The 26,615-nt window shown below is 45.1% G+C and overlaps 2 protein-coding genes across 8 annotated transcripts in view; one reads left to right on the top strand and one right to left on the bottom strand.

The window, feature by feature from the left end:
- The window catches only part of FAXDC2 (fatty acid hydroxylase domain containing 2), a 32,952-nt gene extending 25,767 nt beyond the window's left edge, over positions 1-7,185 (top strand). For all 4 annotated transcript variants that reach the window (XM_081851565.1, XM_081851564.1, XM_081851566.1 and 1 more), the window contains 3 exons: positions 143-248; positions 4,706-4,872; positions 5,971-7,185. In XM_081851565.1, coding sequence (XP_081707691.1) covers positions 143-248; positions 4,706-4,872; positions 5,971-6,127 — 430 coding nt within the window. In that variant the 3' untranslated portion in view covers positions 6,128-7,185. The remainder of the gene's footprint in view (positions 1-142; positions 249-4,705; positions 4,873-5,970) is intronic.
- Positions 7,186-8,683: 1,498 nt separating this feature from the next.
- The window catches only part of LARP1 (La ribonucleoprotein 1, translational regulator), a 67,428-nt gene continuing 49,496 nt past the window's right edge, over positions 8,684-26,615 (bottom strand). For all 4 annotated transcript variants that reach the window (XM_081851506.1, XM_081851507.1, XM_081851508.1 and 1 more), the window contains exons 10-19: positions 24,757-24,926; positions 23,075-23,428; positions 20,167-20,290; positions 19,153-19,358; positions 18,909-19,015; positions 18,461-18,612; positions 17,154-17,298; positions 16,801-16,910; positions 16,124-16,251; positions 8,684-14,504 (exon numbers count right to left, since the gene is read on the bottom strand). In XM_081851506.1, coding sequence (XP_081707632.1) covers positions 14,259-14,504; positions 16,124-16,251; positions 16,801-16,910; positions 17,154-17,298; positions 18,461-18,612; positions 18,909-19,015; positions 19,153-19,358; positions 20,167-20,290; positions 23,075-23,428; positions 24,757-24,926 — 1,742 coding nt within the window. In that variant the 3' untranslated portion in view covers positions 8,684-14,258. The remainder of the gene's footprint in view (positions 14,505-16,123; positions 16,252-16,800; positions 16,911-17,153; positions 17,299-18,460; positions 18,613-18,908; positions 19,016-19,152; positions 19,359-20,166; positions 20,291-23,074; positions 23,429-24,756; positions 24,927-26,615) is intronic.

The raw sequence follows: 26,615 nt of genomic DNA, 5'->3' as shown, positions 1-26,615 counted from the left end.
TTCTGAAAATTGAGGTGCGCATTAGATTCAATTGTGCATTAGACTCGAGTAAATACGGTAGCTGCCTTGCATGGTGCCTCAACACCAGCTGTTCTGCCCACAGATAAAATATGGCACATTGTCTCTGCTTCTTCACCTGCAGGCTTCTTCATCACCCTCTCCTATACAAACACATTCATAAAAAGCACCATGAATGGACCGCTCCTATCGGTGTAGTTTCTATCTATGCTCATCCAATTGAGCATGTGGTAAGTGGCACAACTGGCAGCTGAAGGAAATCTAATGCAGTGTTTCCAAACATTTTTTGGGCAAAGGCACACTTGTTTCATGAAAAAAATCTCGAGGCACACCACCATTAGAAAATGTTTAAAAAATTAACTCTGTGCCTATATTGACTATATATAAAGTAACTCTCTTTAATAGGAATCAAATAAACACAAAGAAAGTATTTTATAATTACTTTATTATGAAATAGTAAGTACCGTATTTTTCGTCCCATAGGACGCTCCGTCCCATAGGACGCACCTACTTTGAGGGGGGAAATAAAGGAAATTTTTTTTTCCTTTATTTCCCCCCCAAAAAACCAGGTCGGGGAACAGTGGGATGGCGGTGCTGCGCCTCCCCGCTGTCCCCCGAGCTTGTGGGGCTGGCCCATGTCTGCCTGGCGCGAGGGGCGCTCTGCTTCAGGGCGCCCCGCGCGTCCGGCGGCAGGCTACAGTCCGCAGCATGGGGAACCCTCTGTTTCAGGGCGCCCCATGTGCCCCCCGGGTGCGCAAGGCTTGCCAACACGAGCACGGAGCACGGGGCGTCCTCCGAAGGGCGCCCCGTGCTCCGCGCTGCCAGCTGCCGCCCGCAAGCCTTGCGCTCCTGGGGGGAGATCCCCCGGGTGCGCAAGGCTGGCCAACACCAGCGCGGAGCACGGGGCGTCCTCCGAAGGGTGCCCCGTGCTCCGCGCTGCAGGCTGCTGCCCGCAAGCCTTGCGCTCCCGGGGGGAGATCCCCCGGTGCGCAAGACTTGCCAACACCAGCGCGGAGCACGGGGCATCCTCCGGAGGGCGCCCCGTGCTCCGCGCTGCAGGCTGCTGCCCGCAAGCCTTGCGCTCCCGGGGGGAGATCCCCCGGGTGCGCAAGGCTTGCGGACACCAGCGCAGAGCACGGGGCGTCCTCCGGAGGGCGCCCCGTGCTCCGCGCTGCAGGCTGCTGCCCGCAAGCCTTGCGCTCCCGGGGGGAGATCCCCCGGGTGCGCAAGGCTGGCCGACACCAGCGCGGAGCACGGGGCGTCCTCCGGAGGGCGCCCCGTGCCCCGCGCTGCAGGCTGCTGCCCGCAAGCCTTGCGCTCCCGGGGGGAGATCCCCCGGGTGCGCAAGGCTTGCGGACACCAGCGCGGAGCATGGGGCGTCCTCCGGAGGGCGCCCCGTGCTCCGCGCTGCAGGCTGCTGCCCGCAAGCCTTGCGCTCCCGGGGGGAGATCCCCCGGGTGCGCAGGGCTTGCGGACACCTGCGTGGAGCACGGGGCGTCCTCCGGAGGGCGCCCCGTGCTCCGCGCTGCAGGCTGCTGCCCGCAAGCCTTGCGCTCCCGGGGGGAGATCCCCCGGGTGCGCAAGGCTTGCGGACACCAGCGCGGAGCACGGGGCGATGGGATGTGGGAGGGAGCTCGCTCCCCGCCCCGCGTGTGCTCGCCGCCGCCGCCCCGCCTCTCGCCGCCTGACTCGCCCGCCTCCCTCCCAAGGCACACCAGCCGACGTCCCGCGGCACACTAGTGTGCCGCGGAACACCGGTTGGGAAACACTGATCTAATGAACCATTGCAACACCTGAGGTGCATGGCTTAATAAAGTTTCGGATTCGGTAATATTGGCAAAACAACATCTTATTTAAGCAGCTTACTTATATTGGCAAGTGTCTATTCTGGGAAAACTGGTTGCCCTTGATAAAATATTATTGAAAAAATAATTACCTCCTGCGAAAAAAAATTCAAGTAGGTTTTGAAATATTTTTAGTAGAAATACTGCAATTCTGTGTTAACTGAAAATTTCCTTGCATAATGAAGTAAAAAAAAAAGAGTTTTGTTGATTTTTGATAGTAAAGCACCTCTTGACAGTTAAGTCCAGTCAACGGCAACTATGGGGTGCAGTGCTTATCTCCATTTTCGGGCCGAGGGAGCCGGTGTTTGTCAGCAGACAGCTTTTCTGGGTCATGTAGCCACCATGACTAAAATGCTTCTGGTGCCCAGAACACCATGATGAGTGCCAGAGTGCATGGAAACGCTGTTTACCTCCCTGCTGCAGTGGTACCTATTTATCTACTTGTGCTGGTATGCTTTTGAATTCCTGGGTTGGCAGGAGCTGGGACAAAGCAACAGGAGCTCACCCCATTGCATGGATTCAAACTGCTGACCTTACTATCAGCACCCCCCGAAAGGCTCAGTGGTTTAGACAATTGCTAAGTGCTCATATAAAAAAAATAAAATGTTCCAATATACCTCTGCATAGGCATAAAATCTGTATAGACTGCACAGAGACCACAGAAAAGAATGTTCTTAGCTGTGAATCTTCTTCTCAGAGGCAGTTCCGTCTGCTTCAGGAAGGTTCCTATGAGGTGCCAGTCAGACATTCCCATTCACTGACCACAGTGGAATGAGAGAGACGCAGGATGATGACTCTCAAAACCACCTCTGCTTTATAACCAAAATGGTATGGTCTAGGTGTAGGACTCTACTTTAAGGCAAGGTGGAACTAAAGGTAAAGGTAAAGGACCTCTGACAGTTAAGTTCAGTCATGAATGACTCTGGGGTTGCAGTGCTCATCTCGCTTTACTGGCCGAGGGAGCCGGTGTTTTCTGCAGACAGTTTTTCCAGGTCATGTGGCCAGCATGACTAAGCTGCTTCTGGTGCAACAGAACACCGAAACCAGAGGAGCGCATGGAAACACCGTTTAGCTTTCTGCTGGAGTGGTACCTATTTATCTACTTGCATTTTGACGTGCTTTCGAACTGCTAGGTTGGCAGGAGCTGGAACAGAGCAACGGGAGCTCACCCCGTCACTGGGATTCAAGCCGCCAACCTTCTGACCGGCAAGCCCAAGGCTCAGTGGTTTAGACCACAGTGCCACCCGCGTCCCTAGGGTGGAACTACTGTCCCTTAAAATATACAAACAAGTTTAAGTACTGCATTTCCCATTCTTTTCTTAGGAGACCTTAGTTGTCTGTTTGGGGATATTAAAAAGTAGTTTTATTGCAGGTGGGACTCCTTTAGCCAGCAAGGATAGCAGTACTAATTATTGAAAACCCTCTGCAGTGCACTTCTGCCAGGGAGCTAGAAGCTGCCTCGAGTATCTCAGGAAAACTGGGAGGAACTGAATGACTCAGCTGGATGACCTAATGGGTGAAAGATCAGAAGGTAGCTGACTACAGATGGCCTTTGGGGGAACAGAAGGGAGATAGTGGAAAGGGGTGGGGAGAGCTGAAGTGTGAACATTCTTAAGGACCTCTCTAAGCCACTGCTTCTGGCTGGCCATATCCACAGGGAAGGGGCTAAGTGAACTGGTCTGCCCATTTGAGTTGGAACAGCTTTCCTTATTGAGTAAGGTGACTATTTCTAAAGTGACTCATCTCACCCTAGTAGAATTACGCAGCAACTTAGGTGATCCTGTAAGAACCTGTCTCTTTTGACTGTTTTAAAAAAATCGGAGGGGTTACAGGAATCATAGAATTAAAGAGTTGGAAGGGACCCTGAGGATCATTTAATCCAAAACCCTGCATTGCAGGAATAATAATAATAATAATAATAATAATAATAATAATAATAATAATAAATTTTATTTATATCCCGCCCTCCCCAGCCAAAGCCGGGCTCAGGGCGGCTAACAACACTAAAACAGTGCAACATTATAAAAACATTATAAAAATTAATTAAAATCAAAATTGATGGCAACCATAAACTAAAGTTTTGTAAAGATTGCCGAGGAGGGAGTCAGGCTGCGCCCTGACCAAAGGCCTGGTGGAACAGCTCTGTCTTGCAGGCCCTGCGGAAAGATGTCAAGTCCTGCAGGGCCCTTGTCTCTTAATGTGAAGTAATAAGCAGCTGTCCCATCTGGCGATCGAACCTGCAACCTTGGTACTATCAACACCACGCTCTAACCAACTGAGCTATCCAGAATGATTTCCTTTTCCTCTGCTGCCTCAAAAGGGATCTCTCACAACAGGCTGAGAAGAGAATAGATGACATATGTCAGACAAAAATAATACGAGCCAATCATGGTTCTGGGAATAAGATGGTGTAAAATGAGGCATACAAAAGATAGCCCTACGAGTCTCCTGTTCCCGCTTATGGACTTCAATTGCTACTCGCCCACCCTGGCATATCAACGAAGAATGAGGGAGACCAGGCCTACGGTTCTTCCTTCCATTAATTTGACATGGCTTCCTCTTTCACGTTAGCAAGTGCCCAGGGCAGAACCAGGTTAGCACTAAAGCACTTTTGCAGCGGGGGAGTAACGTCAAAGGAGATTTGCAACCAATATGCAGCGTCAGATGTTAAAACGCCCAGCAGATCTCTTTGAATAAACCCTTTTATCTGCACATAGAATATATATGACACTCAAAGCACCAGCTTTTCAACAGTGGAGCATCAATCTTTGAAGCTCACCACCCTGTTTAGGAATATTTTCTGTGTACATGTTCACCATTATGAATCTGCACTTATATTCCAGGTTTCCAACATGCTGCCTGTGATGACTGGCCCAATCCTCATGGGATCTCATGTTACATTCATCATGGTTTGGCACTGCCTTGCCTTTCTGGCCACCACCATTTCTCACTGTGGCTACCATTTACCTTTCCTGCCCTCACCAGAGTTCCATGACTATCATCACCTCAAGTAATTAGATTTTGTTCTTACAGGCCACATTTCCCTCACTCAGAATGGGGACCGGGGGGGGGGGGTTGATGCATACAGCTGCTGGAACGGACTTCACTTAATTTTGTCAGCATTCTTAGGACCATTGTCTAAGCCTTGGCTGAAGTTCAACACACAAGAAGATTTTAACTTTTCGCCACAGCATCTCTGTAATATCTATTCTAATGCTTTCCATACCCCCCTCCCCCCCAAACCCACTATTATCCTAGCATATGAAAGTACTCAAAATCTTCAGGCATATCTTGTTTTCTGGGGTGGGGGTGGGGGTGGGGGAAATACTCTTCTGCGCTCTGTACTCAGCTACTTATTGTGGCTTTATGTGACCGGTCTCACGCTGCCAGAAATGAATTTGGTCTAGGCAAACTATATTGCTATCCATGGGATGAAATATTCCCCAACAGGCACTCATATAAATATTACCTCTAAGGCAATCTGTGGCCCTCCAGATCACTGCCAGTTCCCATCAGCACCAGCCAGCATGGCCAATGATCAGGGGTGGTAGAAATTGAGCTTCAACAATATCTAGAGGTCCACTGATTTCCTACTCTGGCTCTGTGAGTCACATTACAGTTAAGTGTAGTGTTTCTACTTTCAATAACAGCAGTGTTTTACTCTTCCAGTATGCTCTTTGCAACTAAAGCCATTGCCAGAGTTATTTGTGTTGGGGGTGGGGGAAGCAGCAATAGAAAGTTTCCCTCCCAATGCAAATAGCAGTTTTATGGGGTTGGGTTTTGTTTTTTGCAGGGTGGGGTGGGGTGTTTAAAAAAACTTGGCGCTTTTTAAATTAAAAAACCTTCCGTATACAACATTCACAAACCTGATAAGTCACTATTGTGCAAACATATCTATTTAAAACTAGAAAATTTAAACATGCAAGGACCCCCACCTCATCCTGCTTTCAGATGACAGAGAGCTTCAAAGCAACAATATGGTACAGAAGAATATGGAGGATCAAAATTAAAATGATTAGGTCAGGGTTGAATGGAAGGGAAACACCTACATTATTACAGTATGTTCACCATTAAAAGTATGTAATTATTTCCCTTTATTTTTCACCAGATTCAATCAGTGCTATGGTGTCTTGGGTGTGCTGGACCACCTGCATGGAACAGATCTGTTGTTCAAGCAATCAAAGGCCTACGAGAGACACACAATTTTGTTGAGCTTCACCCCCCTCACTGAAAGCATTCCTGATTGTCCTAAGAAATCAGAGTGACCCTTAAGTGCAGATTATTTCCTTCGCCATCATCTAGATAATCACAAGAATCAGGAGATATCAGATTTTCTCGCAAGGTACTCTAAAATTAGAGTATTGTGGCAGGTTTCATGTTTTCATTGGCAAGAGACAGCTTGACCTATAACACAGCCTCTGAAAAGGATCAGGGTAACACTCATGTTTGTAGAGCACCATGACAGAAGATGAATGAATGGTAGCATCTACAGAAATGGTTGTGGTTGACCAAGGAAAGCAAACAGTTAAAAGTACTGTATAACAAAGGGTGCTGGAGGTGAGAGAATATACTTTCTGGCTTACAGAAAACAACTAACTCTCATAGAATTCCAAGTTAGAATTTCAGCCCGACCCAACAAAGGACCAAGAGCAGGGACATTCGAGAGCATTTACCGTATTTTCCTGTGTATAAGAGGCTGTTTTTTGCTTTTAAAAAAAATTAGGCAAAAATTGGGTGTCATCTTATACATGGATAGTGAATGCAGATGGGGACGTGTGATTACTGGAAGCAGCAAGCAGAAGACTGGCAGTGGCGATTGGGCGGGTGATTGGTGGCTGCAAGGCCTGCTGGCGATTGGCTGTGGCAAGTGGGCAGGCAATTGGCGGCTGTGGCAAGTGGGTGGGTGGGCTGTTTGTGGCGGCAAGTGGGCAGACAATTGGCTGCAGCAAGGTGCGTGATCAGCAGTGGCTGTGGCAAGTGATCGGCAGTGGTGGGCAGGCGGGTGAGCAATTGACCCCCTCCCCACACCCCAAAAAAGCTAAACAACTTAATTTCGGTTTTAAAAAATGGAGCTCGTCTTATACATGGGGGTGTCCTATACACGGAAAAATACGGTATTCCTAATCTCAGAAGAAAGCGGGGCCAAAATCTGCCTTCTCCCAGAGTACCAAGCTGAATGAGTTGTCCTACTGAACAGTACAATGTAAGGCATCATGCTGTTGTATAGCAAGAAACTCTTGTGCTGCATAACTGTAAAAAAGGTGGTGGGGGGTAAAGTTTTATCACTCTATATGATCTATTAAAGATTTCTATCTATGTTTAATTGATTTTTTTATTTCTATTTTTCCTTATGTTTGCAGCTGTTTCTATTTTAGCTGTAGGGCACATTGAATCCATCAGAGAAAAATGTGGATATAAATAAATATCATTGTAAGCCATACCTCTCCAAGTAACAATTGAAGATTTTTAAAGAGATAGTAGAGTTAATTAACATAGCCAAAGAGAGCATTATGATGATCTTCTTTTATACTCACTAAAACTCATTAGAAAAATTAGCTGTTTGATGACCCTGGAATAGAAAGCAAACACAACCATTCTCGTTTTACTTCCACATGGGCCCAGCGGCGTAGCGTGGGTTATCAGCACCCGGGGCAAGGCAAGTAATTTGCGCCCCCCAACCCGGGGCAAGGCAAATAATTTGCGCCCCCTAACCCGGGGCAAGGCAAGTACAGTAATTTACTCTCCCAAGCAGCAGCAGCAGCGAGGCTTCTCTCCTTAATTGATTCCCCCTCCACACCGCGTCGTTTCCTGGCTGCTCCCCCCCCCCTTCCCCTCTCTCTCCTCCTCGCTCTGCTTGCCTTGCCCTGCCCTGCCTGAGGGCACCCTGAGGAGACTCCGCTCTCCTTTTTGACCAGGCAAGGTGGGAAAAAGGGGGGAAAGTCTCTTCCCGCCCCCTCGCCAGACTCCCTGCTCCGCTCGGCTCACTACCCAGGCGGCCAGTGGAAAGAGAGACGCAATTACCTCTCCCTCCGCTTCGCCAAGCTGTCAAAGCCCGGCAGCAGCGGCAACGGCAGCAGCAGGCGCAGCCAGACCCCCGCGAGCCAGCCAGCCCGCCCGCCTGCCCGGCTTCCTCTCCTTTTTTTGCCAGCGGCAGAAGGCTTTGCTCCCCCCCTTCTGCGACCTCCTCGCCAAGCCGAGCGAGCGCGGGCTCCCTAACCAGTGGATTTTAGTAGGGGCAGAGAGCTGCTAGTGCGAGTGCGCCCCTGCCCAAGTTGCGCCCGGTGCGGCCGGCACCCCTGGCACCCCCCACGCTACGCCACTGCATGGGCCTAGTCCTCAAGGAACAGCAGATGAGGCAATAAATATCACTGTGCCACTCTAGGCAGAAGACATATAAGAGGCTTGAGTCCTACAATAAAACATCCCTAAAGTTAAGAGCTTAATTATTCATTCCTGGAGAATGCTACAGTACAATGATCTATTCCAAATATTTAGCTGTCGGTGTGCAGTAATACTTATTTTTGTATGGAGGCCCATTTAGTCATTTGAGTCTATAATCAAAAGTGGCAACACACAGGTTGCTTCTTTGCCTCATTTTTCATTCTTTGAAGAACAGTTTAAATAACATAGGCAACCAGGAATCTTGCTAGAGTACATAATACTGAAAGTGCAAAAGGACATTCATCTTGAAAAGTAACATTTTTAGCACACTTATCCTGCCATTACATCATCATATCATGCATCTCCCAGTTCTCTGGTCCACATGTGGTTGCCATTAGTAGAAATAGCCTCAAGGTAGAAACAAGAGTGTGCAAATTGCATGGTCTTTTGAGGTTTTTATTTTTATACATTTTTGTATTAAAAAGGAAAAAGCATAATTACCACAAATTACAAAGGACTAAAGCACTACTAGAATAATGAGTCACATCAGCCTAGAAAGCAGATACTCTGAATAATATTACTGTTTATAATACAGGCTCTCATTCAAGTATTTTACAATTTGTTTCCTCTTCCTTCCCCTGTCCCCCCTCCCCCTCCCCCAATGTGATGATGATCCTAGCACATGGGTTAAGATTTACATACTATTAACAGATGGGATTGTGTATGGTGGGCCATATTAACAAGATCTTTTCCTCCCAGGTGATATACGGTAACAGTTGGTTTAAAAGTTCTCTCAATAATAAATACAGCTGAAAGTGATTACAAACACTTCTGGGGTTTTGTTTTAGCAGAAGGGGCAAGGTTGGAGCATGAATACATACAAGCCTGCTCAGGCAGAGCAAGCAAACCAAACAAACTGATGGTTCTTTTCCTACTGTGATGGCGTTATCAGACATCTATACAAAACAATCATTGCATCTTTTTGCAGGTTCCTCATCTGAAGGGTTGTTTTTTGTTTTTTTTTAGCAGCTTAACACAACTTCACACTAAGGAAGCTCCAACCACCACCATTTAAAGCTCAGTGTTGACTTCTGAGTCACAGTTTCATAGGCTGGAAATCCCAACCACCACGGTAGTGCACCACTGCAGGGACAAAGCCAACGATGATAGGAGAATTCAGCCATTCCTGTTTTATAGCACATGGCAATGCTACAGCAGGAAGGCTCTGGTGGGCAAAAGCTTCTGCCAAGGACATCAAAATCCATTTTCCAAAGGATATCAGTGACCCAGACCACCCTGTTGTACCAAGATCTATATTCTGGGAAGGAGGACAAATAGATACAGGAACAATACCATTGAGGAAATAAACAAAAAAGAAGGGCAACAGAAGGCCAGACTTGGAAGAACAAAGTCTGTAAAACCAAAAAAGGATGGTTAAACCCATGCCCTTTTGATGCTTCCAACCATAGGGTGTCCTCATCACAGATACATCGGTCCTATGTTCAAGTGTCTTCAGAAAGTTAAAATGTAAACTAACAGAAATGTTATCCTTAGAATTTTTTAATTTAAAAAACCACTTTCTCCAAACCCATGTTGCTGAGATGAAATTTCCCGCCACCCCCCCATAAAACCACTCATATATGAAATTTGATTAAAAAAAATAACTGAGGCATTTAACAATGTAGCTACCCATCCCTTCTAAAAACCTAGCTGATTTTTAAAAAGTTATTGACAAATCCAAGTTTCAGAAGAGGATCCATATGGAGAGATAATAGAGCACGGCAGAGTTTGCTGCGTTAACAGATTTGATTGTTTTTGCTTAAAAGAAAAGTGAGCAAGGCATGAAAGATGGCTCCCATCCCATTACTCTATTAAAAACAACAACACAAATGTTATGGCAGAGTACCGAGGTTACTGTGTCATGTGTTAACGGTACATTCAACTAACCAACTAGAAGCAAGATGGACAAGCACAGAACTGGAGCAACCCAACAGCTGCAAAAGTGGGAGAAGGAGCAGAAAGGGGCTAAGGACAGACTGAGCACCAACACCTAATAAAGGTCACTTACTTTCCCTGTATGTCCTAAACCGGATTTCAGACCCCCACCCTATTACCCTGCCCAGAGGTCAGCTACCCAGGATGACACTTCTTTAAAGATACTGCTTACCTATAAGACTGCTTGAGTTCCCACTGGGAAACACTTTCTGTTTTAACCTAAGTCTCATACATTGGGCAATAGCTGGTGGCTTCCTAAAAACAACACGACTAGAACTACCACTGCATATGTTTTGAGGGACAGGATACCAGTGTCCATTGACTTGGTCTGCTTTAAAAACCAAGACATAACATTGAAACAAAATCGTTACTATACTCTCTTCCCAAAGTGTAGGGAAACTTTGAACCAGGCTGGTGAAAACTGAGTGTACCAATACCCACACAGAAAGCTGGATACCATCTTTATAGGAATAATGCTATGACTTTCTGGCACTGAACAGCCAAGGCACTGGATGTGCATACTAACAGTAACGTGTCTACAAACACATGCGGCCATTGTCATGTCAAGATGATGCAGGAGACTGACCCATCAAGGTTCCAAAAGGCTACGCTCCCTTCAAGTAAGCAAGTACCTTCAGCTTGTCGCTTGAACGGTAGGTAAGAACTTTGTGGTCCAATTTCATGGTATATCCTGGGACATCCACAGAGGAATCAATATGAGATTCTTATTTCCTCTTTCCACAAACTAACCCTGCATCCTTAACTGATCTCCTATACCACACCAGAATGCTTTTCTACACCACCAACAGTTGTTTGCCTTCAGTTCTTCATCAGCAAAGACAAGCAGCTTATCACTGAAATGAAACAGACAAACCATTTTTTAGAGCAAGACTTCAGCACTCATCGCCACTTGGATGAAAGTTCAAAGACCATTTCCTTTCAAAGATGAAACCTTTAAACAAAAATGCTCTGGTTAATCTCACTATGTCATCAAGCCTGAACACATACTCCTGTCTCACAAGCAGCAGTTCCCCAATACATGCTTTGCCGTATTCAAAACTGAATTGTGATCAAGTTACAAAAGTTAGGATTTCAGCCCATTACCAATTGAAATCCTGCCAAACAAGAAAAGCAGCTTCATTGCACCATGTTGTACTAGCGAAATTAGAAGACAGCAGTAGTTCAGACTGCCAATTTCATGTTAACATGGTTCTGCTACTGCAATGCACTCAGCAAAGCTCACAGTGGGTATTCTGCCACACCTGGTGAAATGCTCATGTCTTTTAAAGATACCACAATAAGAGGCTGAGGGTTTGATATAATACAGGATCACAACTTATGCAGCAAAAAACTAGAACCACAGGGCACAAGTTAACTGCATGGTCACCCAAGACTGCTCCATAACAAACTCCCATTAATAGCATGCTTGACACAGCTAAAATGAAATAACATTAGCTAGACACAACAGGCTCTCCTAAGGCAGTAAGGCCCATGTCCTCAATTATCTACATCTGCAGTACCAACATCCTAGAAGAGGAGTGACAGAAATCAACCAACCGCCCTAGCATCATATCCCCTGCATTCCTAAAGTAAAAAAGTGTTGCTCCAACTGGCTGGGAATAAAAACATCCTTACCTGACACAGGCCTCATTGTCACACTCTTTGCAGCATGTTAAAAATCTGAGAAACAGGCCTAGAATGTAACCTCTAAAATGTGTGTTGATGACACACCTCTCTTCCTCTCCCCACCCCTAACAATGGTCTAGGATCCAAAGTAGCGTAAGGGTGCTCCTTCGCACCCTTTATGGCAATAAGTCTCCACACCCAGAAAAGGCTGTGGGATCCTCCAGAGCAGAGCATGTGAGTGGCTGCAGATAGGAAGGTATCAGCCTCCAGCATCATGGAAGTGCCTCCAGCATCATGCATTACTGGGAAAGAAGGGTGGAGACTGTTTGGAGCCAGGCCATTGTGTGTAGGACCACATAGAAATATTGCCACCACCCTCTTTAGAGTCACAGGGCAAGCTTGGGTGGCATAATGACCAAGCAATTGCAGCTCTTCCATCTCCTACTAAAAACTCTGGCTTGCAGAACAGGGACAGTACATTAGGCAATATAACAAAATGTAGGAAACAATAAAGCATGTTGTCAGAAACAAGTTGTCTGTACACATATGCTTCCATCTTCTCTGAAGTTCACTTCTATAGCTCCAGTACCAGCTGCTTTTAAGATGTCAAGAGCCATGCAGTCACACACTGCCAATAGTCTCAGACTTAGTTCCAAGCAGTAACCCAAGAGCAGTTAAGTCAATCATGGTGCTTTGTATAAAGTTCTATGACACAGGATGAGTGGACATGGTTCCAATACATGAAGTGATTTCATGATGCAAGACAGTCAAGGTGTTGGTAGCTAGAGAAGAGTCTAAACACAGCTGGGTCCTCCGTGGCTACATGGTCAACCCAGGGAAGGCAGGCAGGCAGGCTAGCATGCCAGTAATTCAAGAGTCTACAGAAAGGGAGGGCCTGCATAGGGAAGTTAACACTTAGCAAGCCACCTCTTTTTTGGAAACCACCACACACAAAAATCCCACCTTGTTTGCTTTAAAGCTCATTTCTCTGTACACACATTCTTCAACCATATATATTAAAGAGCAAGGATGTGTGCCAATGGATCTTCTCTGTGCAATTACCTATTCCTGGCACATCTGCCTGCCTACCATGGGATAGGAAGAGTTCATGAGATCAACAGGTTAGTTCCTGGCCTGGCCTGCCCTGGTGGGAGAGGGAGGAAAATGGCAGTGCACCTGGAGGTCTGAGTGAGGCAATAGCATGTGTAGTTGCTGTAGCAGGAAGGGCACTAGAAAAGTTGACACATTTACATCAGCACCAACTACACAATAGCAGAAGTCTTAGATTTTAGTGCTCCAGTACCCCCTTCTCCAGAGATAAACTGTCTAGGTGGCTTGAGACAACATTCACCTAGAAATCAACAGTACTGTTCCAGTCGATGCAAATCACAGCTGGGTCAGAGGGGAGATCACCAGCCATTGCAGACAAGAGTCACTACTGGACAGGGAAACAGTAGGTATTATCACAGCCCGGATGAGTCCCAAGCAGATGCCATGTTCCAAATTTGCTCAGAGAAGTCAGGGATGCCTCCAATTTCCCAACTCCACAATAAGGCAACTTATTATTTTCAAGGAAGGAAGCAAAGACAGACTTTTTTTTTAAAACAAGTTTTTTGTGGGGGTTTTTGTTTTTGTTTTGTTTTGTAAGAGAAAGCTGTTTTAGCGAAGTCTCATCATGAGAGTAGCATTCCTATGTGAGGGGAGACACTGTGCGAGTTTATGTTCTACCCATCACACAAAGGAACTGGGCGAGCCCAATGCGAGGTGGGCCCATGTTCAGTTAGGGTCCTTTGGTTGACTTCCAGTAGTCAAGTCTGTGATGGAAAAGGTGTGCAGCATGGAAGGGAAGCCGTAACAGAAGTGATACTTGTGATGGTGGTAAAGGGACTCCTTGTGCATTGTCATAACCAGAATGACAGGCGCCTGGTGGACTTAGAAAGCCGAAGGCAAATTCCAAATGGAACCACACTGTCCGGCCCACCGCCTCCAGCTTCTTTCAAGTGGGCTGCATAGTTGATCGGTGGGATGAGGAGGAGCTGGATCATGTCGCCGCATGATGCAGAATTGTTTTGGTTTATCCAAACAAACTTCTATCAATAATTTAAAACTTGATATAGATATATATATATTTATATTTATAAAAATCTCCCCCTTCCCAACCCTACCCCAGAAAGGCGCTAAGATGTGTAAATGTGTGGATGTGGCTCCAATCAGTAACTTAATCACAGCGAAGAAAAGGATGCTTTCAGCTTGCTTCGTCTTGTTTTCCCAGCCAACAAGAGAAATTGTGTGCGTTGTAGACCCCACCTCTGGTAAGCAGCCTGGTTTTGGATGCCCACATTCCAACTCCCTCAAGTGTCCCTGCCCCCTTTCCATTGGAAGTTCTGGTGTGTCTTATTTCCCTATTGTTTGCGTTTCTACAGTCGCTGTAGAAACTGCATGTGGCTGGCTCAGGTTTTTGGCATCCTCCTGCACAGGCTGGCTAGATGAGGTGGGGACTTGGTTGGATGAGACAGAGACTTGATGGGATGGGGTCTGGGTGACAGGTTTGCTGGAAGACTGAGATGGGTATCGCTTCCTTCCATCGACTCCCAATGCTGCTGGGTATCTCTTGTGGCCACCTTCTTCCCCTATAGGGGGCTGAAACAGAAAATAAATAATTATGTAGCATTTGGGCATCCCTCTCAAGCATGCTTCATTTAAAGTAAAGGTTCCCCAAATCCTGGTTGTTCACCAAAAACAAAACAGAAGATAGCTAACAAGCAGGAATTGAACTAAAGGAAACACACAATGCGGATAGCAGCTAAAGTAATGATGCAAAAGTACCATACAATTTGGGTTGGGGATAAGTACAGGAGATGAAAGATTCTCCCTTACAGAGATAGAAAAGGGAGAGAAGGTAAGCAAGTGAGAATACCAGATACAATTAGCTCTAGTTGTGTCAGCTGAATACAAGGCTTTGAAGAACACCTCTCTGAGTAACAAGACTGCCCTGTGTGTTCTTTTAGGAAGGCTTTTTTGAGATTCTAAAGCAACGTTTATATAAGGCAATGGACAATATGAAGATATTAGAGGTAAAATTTAAGGAGTGACTGTGTGTGTGTGTGTGTGTGTGTGTGTGTGTGAGTGAGAGAGAGAGAGAGAGAGAGAGAGGGGATGAATGTGAGAGGTGACTGAAATGAATTGGACTGTGCCTCTCAACAGAACTGTAATCAGTCCCCGTGCCAGTGGATGCTGCTGCTACTGTACTTCCAATTAATCTGACCAACTACTTCTACCCACAGGCTACAGAATTAAGTCGGGTTCAGGTTTGCCCTTGGGAACTGCACTTTGAACTTATGCATTCTTTGCACTATGATTTTCTACCTCACTTACCAGTTTGCAGCAAAGAGATTTTGCTGTGGCGTCTGAATTGGACAAACTACAGTTATCATAAACCACAGTTTGCCTTCAAGTCAGAATCATTAACCCATTTTTATTTCTGGTGTTCACATGGACTATGACCAAATCATAAGATGGTCACAATACTAAAACTGGGGAAATGGAGGGGGGTGGGAGAGCACATGGCTCCAGAGATGATTTCTTAATCAGTAAGACAGCAAAGAGATGGTTCAAGCAGTAATTTCTCCCCCTTCAGTGCAATACCACAGGGAGACTTAGGGTGCTGTTCAATGATGCACAATCACCTGAAGATCACAACAATGAATGCCAACTTTCATATAGGAATGAGCCATCAGAGATATCAAGTTATATGGAAGTCTGTTACCTCAAACACAATGTTTTAGTAGTGTCCGCGCATTAAGGTTGGATGAGAATTTTGTTCATTTTAAAGAGAACCAATCTCATTCACACCTCATAGATCAATATACTGATTAAAACACAAATATCCTTCAAATTTCACACTTATTTTATAATGAGTTGTAAAATGTGTGCATTTAAATATGCATTCTGTGCTAAAGGATAGGCACAATAACTATTTGATACTTAAATAGTTATAAATATAAAAATTGAGGGTTCAGAAAATGTTTATTAACTGACAAACTAACTTTTAAGCAGATTTAAATAGGTGGCTTTACTGAGATATTGCATTGTTTATAATATGTGATTATAAAAGTTGAGATTATATTTTTTTGTACACCTGAATTTAAGGTAAACTTTTGTTTAAAAGATACATTCACCATGGACCCCTGCAGGTCTACAAGATGCATCCATTACAAGTGTCTAGTAGAAAACTACAAGAAACAGTTACTTCTACTTACATCCACTCGGAAGTCTTCAAGGCGTCGGAATTTGCTGAGGTATTCTTGCAATTTGCAATCAATGTCCAAGTTTTTGGCTTTGGAATATTTTAAGAAGGCCCAAAACTTTTCAAGCCCATAAAGCTGCCCTATTAAGACAAGGAGCAAAACAGACACAAGTCAGACCCTGTCATCAAAGAAGTTTCCAAAATCTCTCATTTAGCAACAGTGGAAGGGAAAAGGAGGAAAGCTGTAACTATCAAGTTTTGGTAAAAAGCTGGAATGAATAAACAACGGCAATCTAGCCAAATGTCAGAATAGAACCCTTCTGCAACTACAAATTGCTGCACATTAACAGTATCTAAACAGTGCTAGAAGCAGTGGTGCTGAAGGGAAAGAAGAGGGTCAAGAAATGTGCCAGTCCTTTACTGGAAGGGAGACTTCTCTAAAAGCAAGAAGGGTGATCATGTCCCCACAAGACAGGCTGCTGTAACATGTTCAAGATCCTTTAATAAAGATTTGGATACCACGCAATGTCCTCAGAACCCCATTATATTAGGGGTCTGGAATCACAGAAGAATGTTTTTAGTCGAAAGACAGGCTGAACAATTCAAGGCATCATTCCTCACAGATCACTGCCACTGCAATGGCACAGAAGGAAGCCCCTGGAATACCAGCCAGTCAGACCCCCCACTTACCAGCTTCATAATCTTTTATAGTTTCTTCTTGGAAATCCTTAAATATGTCAAGTCGGAATTTCTTCTCCAGTCCATAGCTATAATATCTGAAAAGGCACTCCAGTCCATACCTGCAAGACCATGACATCCACCTCATCAACATTTGCCTCCAACCGTACCCTTTTCCTCCCCAAGAGCGTTCCACGCTGCATTTCTCTTCCTGATTAAGTCCCGATAAATTACACATCTCATGTTTCCTGCAGAAGACAAGGGCTCCCCCATATTCACCAATTTAAGCTAGCCCACATTTCTCCTTTCCATCCTTTAATATGCAAGCCACCTTATGGTGGTGCTCTGAAGACACAAGGACCTACCTGTACCCTTCCTTTGCATCTTCCAAGGCCAACTGCTTGAACTCTTCGTACATTTTCTTGTTGAAATGATCACGAAGGAAAAACGACCAGAATCTGAAGAGCGTATTCATCTCCTGGGACTGACCAATGCCCAGTCGCTTCCGCTCTGTTCAAGGGGAAAGAGGCAAACCTCATAAGAACCAGCTTATGGTACACCCAAATTAAAACACTGCATCCTGCCCTGAAAGTGGGGATCATAAAATCCCCTGGTTCTCCATGATTCCATCGTAGTATCTCCCCTTTCAAACAAAAAAACCACTGGTATTCTATTTATTCCTTAGCACAGGGAATGCCCGATCCTTTTCCATATTGGAGTCAAGTATATGTAGACATTCCTTTAGTCTACGTCATCATTCTGCAAGGAGCAAAGACTAGCTACCTTTGAAACTATCCTATGACTACTGGAAATAGAATGGCTTTAAAATTAAGGAGAAACTAGATTTGCAAGGCTTCAAACATCATATAATATAACCAACTCAGTCACATTCTTGTCACAGAACTGTGTAGAACACAGATGTCCTTCCTCCAGATTACTAGAGTCCATGCCTGCTGTAGATCATGCAGATGTGCTGCTCACAGATCACTAAACTTCTTCAGAAATGCTGAAAAGCAGCTAAATTCAGCACTGGACAGTGTGCTGCAAAACAGACCCAAGAATGCAAGTTTTGGATGCCATCTGATTATCTGCTCACATTCTGCTAGAGGAGCACCAGCTATTCCTGCTCTGGTGAGTCTATCATTCCTATTCAGGAAGTATACTATATCATAAACATACAGTTCTAGCATTTGCCTTACAGTCAACTCTCATCTTACGCATGGGTTACATTCTGGGGGTAGTGGGCATAGTCAGAATAACCCCTTGAAATCGCTCCTGCGTAAGCAATCTTACCTTCTGGAGCCAGCATGCCAAACAGGTCATCCTCCATGCCCCCGGCCCTTCCAGGCCGCAGGAGGCTCTCACAAGATCTTGGACAGCCACACAAGATCTCACGAGAGCCTCCCGGAGCAAGGCAGAGCGCTTAAAAGTTACTTTCACATTGGGAAACCCTGCACAAAAAGCTTTCAAGCTCCCTGCCTTCTGTGCATTTAATTTGTGTGATTTCAACTGGCAGGCTTCCAGCTGCATAAAGCTGAAATTGCATGAGTTAAGTTACGAGTTGACTGTACTAAGAAAAATGATTGCTGTCTTCAGCACCAGCTTGACTGCTATCAAGGCCTGCATAAAAGCCAAGTATCTAGACAACTTCAAGTGTATCTATACAACTCACCATTAAGGCAGCGCCGGCGATACTTGTGGTAGACATGTTGTGTGAAGCCATTCTCCTTGAGGAGTTCATGGGAGGGGTGCTGGAACTTGGGCAACGATTGTGGAGTGCAGCCATAGCTGCCAATGGCTGGTGTGCCTTCTGAGGGGCTGGAACTGAGCAAGGATAAAACACTTGAGTCAGAGAAGCACTCAGAAGCATTACTGAAGGATTCAGAACGCTACAGAAATGACATAAGGTTCAACTAAATTTCAGAAGGGGATTTTCTCTGACTGCAAGCATGTTTCTGAGAAAATGCTGAAAACTAAAGGTAATATGGAGAAGAGGGGGTAAAAAAAACAGAGAACTTTTGCAAAAAACCAAATAAATCTGTTTTCATCTGTATCTAATGCCCCCTGCCACCTGTTTTAAAACTTCACTGAGAATTATCAACTGCCTGTCTTTGTAGTACCTTATGGATGCAGTTCGAGGTCTATGCTCCCGGGAATCCATCACCCAACCAACATGACATTCCATTGGAGGATTTGAACTGTGCCGTGTCTTCCTCTTCCGGGGCGTCTGCAAGAAGCAGGGGCTCAGTTGACATAATGGAGACTGGTATTTCTTACAGTCTCCAAGTCAAGAAGAACCACAAATACATTGAGCATAAGCACATGCATTTGGCATAGGCAAAGCTTTTGGTATGCAAGACTTACCTTGGCATCTATCAACCTGCCTTCCTTAACCACTGGGTAAAAACGGGGCGTCTGTGTTGGGTCTTTCAGTTGAGGTGTGCGAGGAGTCCTGGGAGTCCTGGCATTGCGATAGTTTGGGGATTCTGGCACAGTTGTTGGCAAAGATCGGGCAATGGTTGAAGGCTCTGGCACACCAAAGAGCTTATTTGCCAGAGCATCTGTAGGAACTAAAACAACAACACCAAAATCTCTATAGCTTCTCCTGCATATATGTCCAACAGCCACATAAACACACTTCTTTCTGACTCTTAATAACCTGCCACAAGGGAAATTATAGTCAGGGCATTTTTTCCAGCCGGAATTCACTGGAACTCAGTTCCGGCACCTCTCAGGTGGGCGCCATTGCCATTGTAAGAGAACAAGGGAGGAAGTTCATGGTGAGTTCTGGAACCTCTTTTTCTAGAAAAATAGCACTGATTATAGTGAATAAGTTTCCGGGGGGTGGCCAGGGAGTGCTTTAAAAATAAAAAATAAAAGCACCACGAAAACAATGGATAAGGACTGTAAAGATAATAAACATAATAGAGTAATTTCCTATTTGTTGTTATTTTAACCAGCATGATCATATGAACCACTGAAATACACACACACACACACACACCCTGTACAATACATAGATACAACATTAAAACACAGTATATTCAACGCACGCGCGCACACACACACACACACACACACACGAACGAATACAAACAGGTTTTTATATTTCATTCCGAATTAAATCTTTACAGTCCCAATTAAATCTTTACATTTATCCTCAGTAAATGTTCCCCTCAATTTTGGGGCAGCAACTGCAAATCTCACAACTCTGAAGTAATTATAGTTGCTAGACTTAGCACGTCCAAACTCTGGAATAACAGAGCAGATAAGAGAAGATGGAAATGTAACTTAAATGGTTGGAAGTGTTATTGGGCGAGACCCTCCTGTAAGCGAAAGGATAACGCTGAGCATTCTGCAAAGGGTTTGGTCTCCTACCTTGTTGGAACCTTGGTGGTCCTGGAGGAACTTCCTGATTTGGATCAATGGGAGGCTCAGGAGTCAAAGTGTCAAACTGTTCTCGGCTGATCATATTGACCTTCTTGAAGTTCTCTACTTCTTGCTGCATTTGGGGGAAGGAGGAATCACAGAGAAATGAAACACTTATATCTGGAGGTGGTAGGATACATAATAATAATAAATAAAATAAAATATAGCTTATTATTCCGTTTCATGTTTTTTCCCTCCCCACCCACCACCCCAGGAAACGGCAAATCACAGGCTACATGTGTTAAAGAACAATGCACCAGTTTCAAGTGTGACAAAATCTATAAGTCAGTCCACTAGATGGTTGCAACATTTTAAAAAAATCTGGTGAAACAGCCACCCACATCACACAAAACTTCTTCTGAGGCAAAGCTTTCTTTATTGGAAGGCAAAACTTTCATTAACAATCCCAGTCATGGAGACAACCAGTCGGTCAGCTCAGACCCAACAATAAAAACGGGGTGCAGATTACAAATAATTATATGTGGAACTCAGACATACTAGAGGCCACTGTATATTGAGTTGACTGAAGAATATATAGAGAATATACAGACAACAACCGTTTTGTGCAGAGGTTGTATGTCGGCCCCGTGCACATCTGTGGAGCGCGTGCAAGTCTGCTCTGTTATGCGCCACCACTTTTTAAGACCACTTCCGAGTTGCAGCAACCTGTGTGGGCTTTGAATGAGCACAAGTCATTGCCTGTAGGAGGATTCATTACAACTCAGAAATACAGACCCCCATGTGCAGAGTTTGGTAAGCATAACCAAGCCAAAATAGGTATGGAGATGGTAGACACCTTTTTATTTTCGTAAAAGGAGCGCACAGCCTAGCCCTCCCTCCAGCTGTTATTTCTACTACTCCTCTTTATTTCCAGCTCACTTCCAGTACCATACCCTACATTTAAAGTACATGGCTTAGCCTAAAGAATTCCGGGAACTATAGTTTACCCCTCCCCCACAGCTCCAATTCCCAGCACCCACAACAAACTGGTTCTCAGGATTCTGCGTGGGAGAAACCATGTGTTTTAAAAGTCTGGTGTGTATACACAGCCAGAGCCAGAACAGGGAAGTGGGGCAAGAGCAACCAATTATGGGAAGTTGAGCCAGAGGAGGAGAGATGGTTCTGCATATTTCTCTCCCATGTTTTTCATTTACAAGAAGGCCTTGCACCCACAGGCCAGTGAGGCCTGTAGTTACGGTAATTTGCAATTTGTAAATTGCACATTAGGAAACAACTTCTAGTAATCTGTAAATGCTCAACAAAGCCTCCTTAGGCAGCCACACCTAACATAACTCCTCTCTGTGAAGCAAGAAGCAAAATGTATAGTACGCTTGGTCCTGATCATCTTTTTGTAAAGTAAGCCCTCAAGTAGGAAATACAGGATTCTCTGATTTGCTGCAGCCAGCACTGAACAGCTGCAGTCCCTTCAGCAGCAACTCTATGTTCCCATCTCAAACATCTGCCACCAGATCATCCAAGGCCAGCCTTAATAAGGACTGCATATTTAAGTTGTAGGTCTGTGTTTAGTAGCTGATCTTTGCATGCTCTCAAATGTTGCAAGAGTTCCCTCTGGGAAGCAGCTGAGCAATTACCTCTGGCAGCTATTCATTTCTGAAAATAAGAGGCACCACAATCCGCTGGCTGGTAAGCCTGAAAGCCCTTCTTCCTTACCCGGATTACTCAGTGGAAAAGTGAATGGCATTTGGCATGTGCTCAGAGGCACTGTTTCACTGAGTGAATACAGATTCCAGAGCTAGAACGAGCAGGGTTCAAATAAAGTCTTAACAAACAAGTGGCATAAAACTGCAAGGGGTTAAGGAGACAAAGTCCTCATCCAGTATGTGCCTATGGACTACACTCATAGAATTTTGCACCTAAAAAGTCAGCTTTGCCAAAATTCACCACCCCAAGCAAGGGAAGATGAGACAACAGCACAACAGAAAGTCTTAAAAGCAATTGCTCCAGAGAGGAAGACAAGACAGCACGTGAAAGCATTTGAGGCATAATAGGTTGCAAGCACAATGGCAGAATAAAGGCTGAAAATTAAGGGCCAGTTTAAACAATACATCAGAAATGTTTGGGAGGGGAGAATATTACCTGTTTGATACTACACATACTCAGACGTATATAAATAGAGTATGCCAAAACATGTTAGTTTGTCAGGGACTAGAAAGCCTGCAATGCCAGCATGATAACATGGCATGCACAAGTACTGTCAATTCAGATTCTAAACAACACATTGTCAAAACTGGACATGTATTATTTTTCAGCAAGTCCAGAATCATGTTTAAAACTAGGCCTAAGTAACAAAAAAGCAAGGTATGGGTGTGATGCAAGGTGGAAGGAAACAATTACGTAGTGTGAAGACTTCTTACAAACAGGTGGTGGTACTTATTGTTTGGAATCCATAACCAGGGTTATCATATATTATACATATATTGAAAAAGATACAATAAAAGAAACTGAACAATACTTTCATACTCAAGATAAAAGCATATAGGAACATAGTTAATGACTGCTGGTTCCAATTCTATCTTCTTTCATCAGACACTTCCACACAAAGGAAGCAGAAAAAGGTAGAAGAGACAACTTGCATGTTAGTTATGTTCCCAGGGCAAACAGATGCTTGTCAGATCCACTGCTTGCAATGTTCCCAACTCAGTTACATATAGGTGGGTTGGCAAGTGATTTAATACTTTTTGCGTAAGGCACAAGTAATATTATCTCATAAATTGTGAAAATTAAACCACCGTTGAACTGAAAATATGATCAAGACAAAGTACATACAACTCCTTTTCCCGCTCTCAGAACACAACCATTTTTGTTTGTGCTAAGGTGGTGCACCCCTGGTTCTCACCTTTATCTGAGAGTACTCTGGCTCAAACTGCTCTGTCCACAGATCCTGTTCATAGTAGTACAGCCCGTCATTGATCACCTTAGCCAACTCTGAGCTCATCTTCGCCCTGGATGTGTGGTTGCCCGTTCTATCTCCCCCCGGATGCCGGCGCAGATAAGGGGGTGTCTGTGTTACAATCAAAATCTTATTCACGTCTCTGTCATCAATTTCGTAGTCTGAATCCTCATCTGACCAATCTGTAAAGGTGTTTTTTCGGCCATCCATCTGTTCCATCTCCTCATCAAACATGAAGTCCAGCTCCTCAGGCTCATCCTGATCTTTCTGCTTCACTGGCGTTTTGGATTCTTCTGGTTTCTGGTTTCAAAATAGATAATGCTGTTAAGACAGAAGCTGCTGGGACACTGATCACAGAAGACTTAGCTAGGGAATCCTATGCAGCAAAACAAGACAGGCACAGTTTCAACCTCAAAACAAAGGTCAACGCCTAACAAACCAAACACACCCTGGTCACATAAAGCCCAGCCCACCATATGACCATCTTCCACCCATAATGATCCTCCAGGCACAGCAACACTTCTATAGATGCTCATCCTTCAAGCATAGCAAACCAGCCTTGGGGCCTTAAAGTAGAACCCTGCACAGCTATAACTCCAAGAGACGTGAACCAGCATCTAAAGCTCACAAAATTCAATAGTACAAATTACAGGAAAAGGATAGATGGAATTATGATGTAGTCTGTGTGCAGGAATAACTCTTTTGGGAAAGAGCAGAAACACCATCTCCCTACCCAGCATGCTTGACACAACTAAGGAGAGAAAGTGCCACATAAACGTTCTAGAACAAGGGTTGGCAACTATGGCCCAGGGGCCGGATGCGGCCCACCAGGCTCGTAAATCCAGCTTGCAGACCCTGCCACCCGCTCAGTCAGTCCCCGCACTGAGCTAAACCGGTGCGGCATTTCCTTGAAAAGAAGCCGCGGATGCCTCTGGGCGGGCAGCGACGCTGGCGCGGCTTCAGATTGGCTACAGGAAGTTCCCGCAGCCAATCCAAAGCCTCACCACCCGCACACTGAGGTAAATCCGGCACGGCCATGGATGGAGAGGCCAGTGGGCAGGCAGCAGGTCTGGGCTGCACCATGGGCATTGTGACGGGCGAGTCGTGGGGCGTCAGCTGGAGCTTGGCATGCATGCTGGCCCCGTGCCTGGTTCAGCGTTGCCGCTGGTGGCATTATCGGCGGCCGAGCTGGAGCAGCTGGAGGATGAGCTGCACACTGCCCGCCCGGCGCTCTGCATGCGTGGCCTGCCCACAGACCTGGCCTCGGACGATGGGCCACAGTATGTGGTGCATACCACCTGGGAGCTCCGCAGGGACAGGCTGATGGAACAGCTGCTGCTTGTCAACAATGCCGGCGAGCGGGCGGTACTGAGACATGCTCCTGAGCACATGCAGGGTGTGTTCCTCCTCCAGGTCCAGAGGCAGCTGCAGGACCGGCTTGCAGGGTATTTCTATTTTTCAAAATATAGTCTGGCCCCCCACAAGGTCTGAGGTACAGTGGACTGGCCCCCTGGTGAAGAAGTTTGCTGACCCCTGTTCTAGAACCTCCTATGTCTAGGAGCATTAAATGTGTCCAATTGCAGGTCTGACATACATGAGGATGTCAGCTAATGCAATTCACCAACTACCTTGGGTCTGATTGGAGAAGGCCTAGGCCTCTTCTTCACTTCAATCCATGCTTCAGAGTCCAAGTCTGGCAGGCTGGCAGAAAGGCCTTTGGGCATTGTCTTCAGATTACTAACTTCCTCTGTCTTCGTTGGCACGGGACTAGCAGAGCGGGGAGACCCAGGAGCAGATTCTGTAACATGGTATTTTAGTAAAAGATAAATATCTGTACATGCAGGCAACAGCCCTTTACAAAACACCCACAAGGATAAGCCCGGTGCTGTGAATAGCATGTGCTTTGCAACCGAGTACGGGTGGCAACTTTCACCTCCCTTTACAGAGCTATCATGAACATCTGAGATGAGTGCAGAGCTTTGGCTATTTGAATATTTTATACTTAATTTGTATTAAGCACTCATGAAAAATTGTTGGTTCTATTATATGATCCTTAGAATTTTTGCCTAAGCCTTACATAGCCCTGGCTAATTATGATATTCAGTGGCTTTCCTTTCACCAGCTGAGACTCCCATTTCTCTACAGGGAAGAATGCTAGAAATATATAACATGTTTTCACCACCTGCCTGAAGAACAACAAAGAAGGGGCCAGTCTAACCATCCTTGGGAGGGAGTTCCAAAATGAGAGCACTACAACAACAAATGCTTGTATCTCCACCTAGTGCACCTGCCTTGGTGGTGCAATACATGGAAGAGCTATGCTAAAGATTACTGTAACTGATGGGCAGGTTCATACAGAAGCTTTTGAAATATCTTGGCCCCAAGTCACTTAAGGTGTTACAGTTATTAGCCAGCACCTTTTTCTGGACCTAGAAATCAACTGAAAGGAAGTGCAATTTTAATGGTCAGAAAAAAGGAGCACCAGAAATTAAGTTAGACTAACCAATAACTACCAAGAGTGGTGGTATCCAAGGGGGGCTTTGTCAATAAAAACCTTACAACTGTTTCCTTTAATGGAGTTAGAAAGCAGCTCTCATGCAAAGAAGCATTAACAGTCTCTGCAATCCAAACAGCCAGCCATCCTCTAGCACTTTTACTCAGCGAAGATGTATATGGATTTAAAACGCAAGTGGTTGGTCTCAATCTTCAAAGCGATTTGTCCACATCCTCAAGCTCAATATTTAAGTCACTAAAATAGGTGGTCGATGGAGGGCTTCAGGGGGTGAACCAGGAACACACCAAAATTCCAATGCAATAAAATAAATTGTTTTGTGTGTATGTGTATTTTTCTGGGGAGGTGTTCCATAGTTTTCATCAGATTCCCACAGGGGTACATAACCCCAGAAAGGTTGGGAACTGCTGAGCTATAGATTCAGCTCAGATATAAGCAATTTTATTGGCAAATTATTTTGTCAACTGGCCACAGCGAGCTGCCTAAGGTTCCTCCTCATTACCTTGGGGACTAGTATTTAATATTCCCTTCACCATTTAAAACAGCTTTGCTGGCCAATACTGTGCTCATCAGGCATACACCAAGAACAAAACAGAACACAATGCCTGCTCAGCAACACACAACACACTCAACTTGAGTGTGAGGCATAGGGCTGTACCTTTCAAGGTCTTGATCAATTATATTTCCAAGAAGCTCTCAAAGCCAGCACAAAGGGAATCAGACATTATTTTTCTTAGAAGAATCTGTCTCCTAATGGATTGAGATCACCCATTATTTACATGACTGGATAGCAATACAGTCGTACCTTGGAAGTCAAACGGAATCAGTTCCGGAAGTCCGGAAGTCCGTTCAGCTTCCAATCGGAAGCCCCATCGGATGTTCGGCTTCCAAAAGAACTTTCGAAAACCGGAACAGTCACTTCCGGGTTTCAGTCGTTCAGGAGCCAAAACATTTGAGAACTAAAAAACAGGATGT

The sequence above is a fragment of the Podarcis erhardii genome, assembly GCF_964252035.2.
Source record: "Podarcis erhardii genome assembly, chromosome: 2".
Classification (NCBI taxonomy): Eukaryota; Metazoa; Chordata; class Lepidosauria; order Squamata; family Lacertidae; genus Podarcis; species Podarcis erhardii.
The sequence above is the reverse complement of the archived record's forward strand: the minus strand, read 5'-3'. Positions and strand labels throughout refer to the sequence as shown.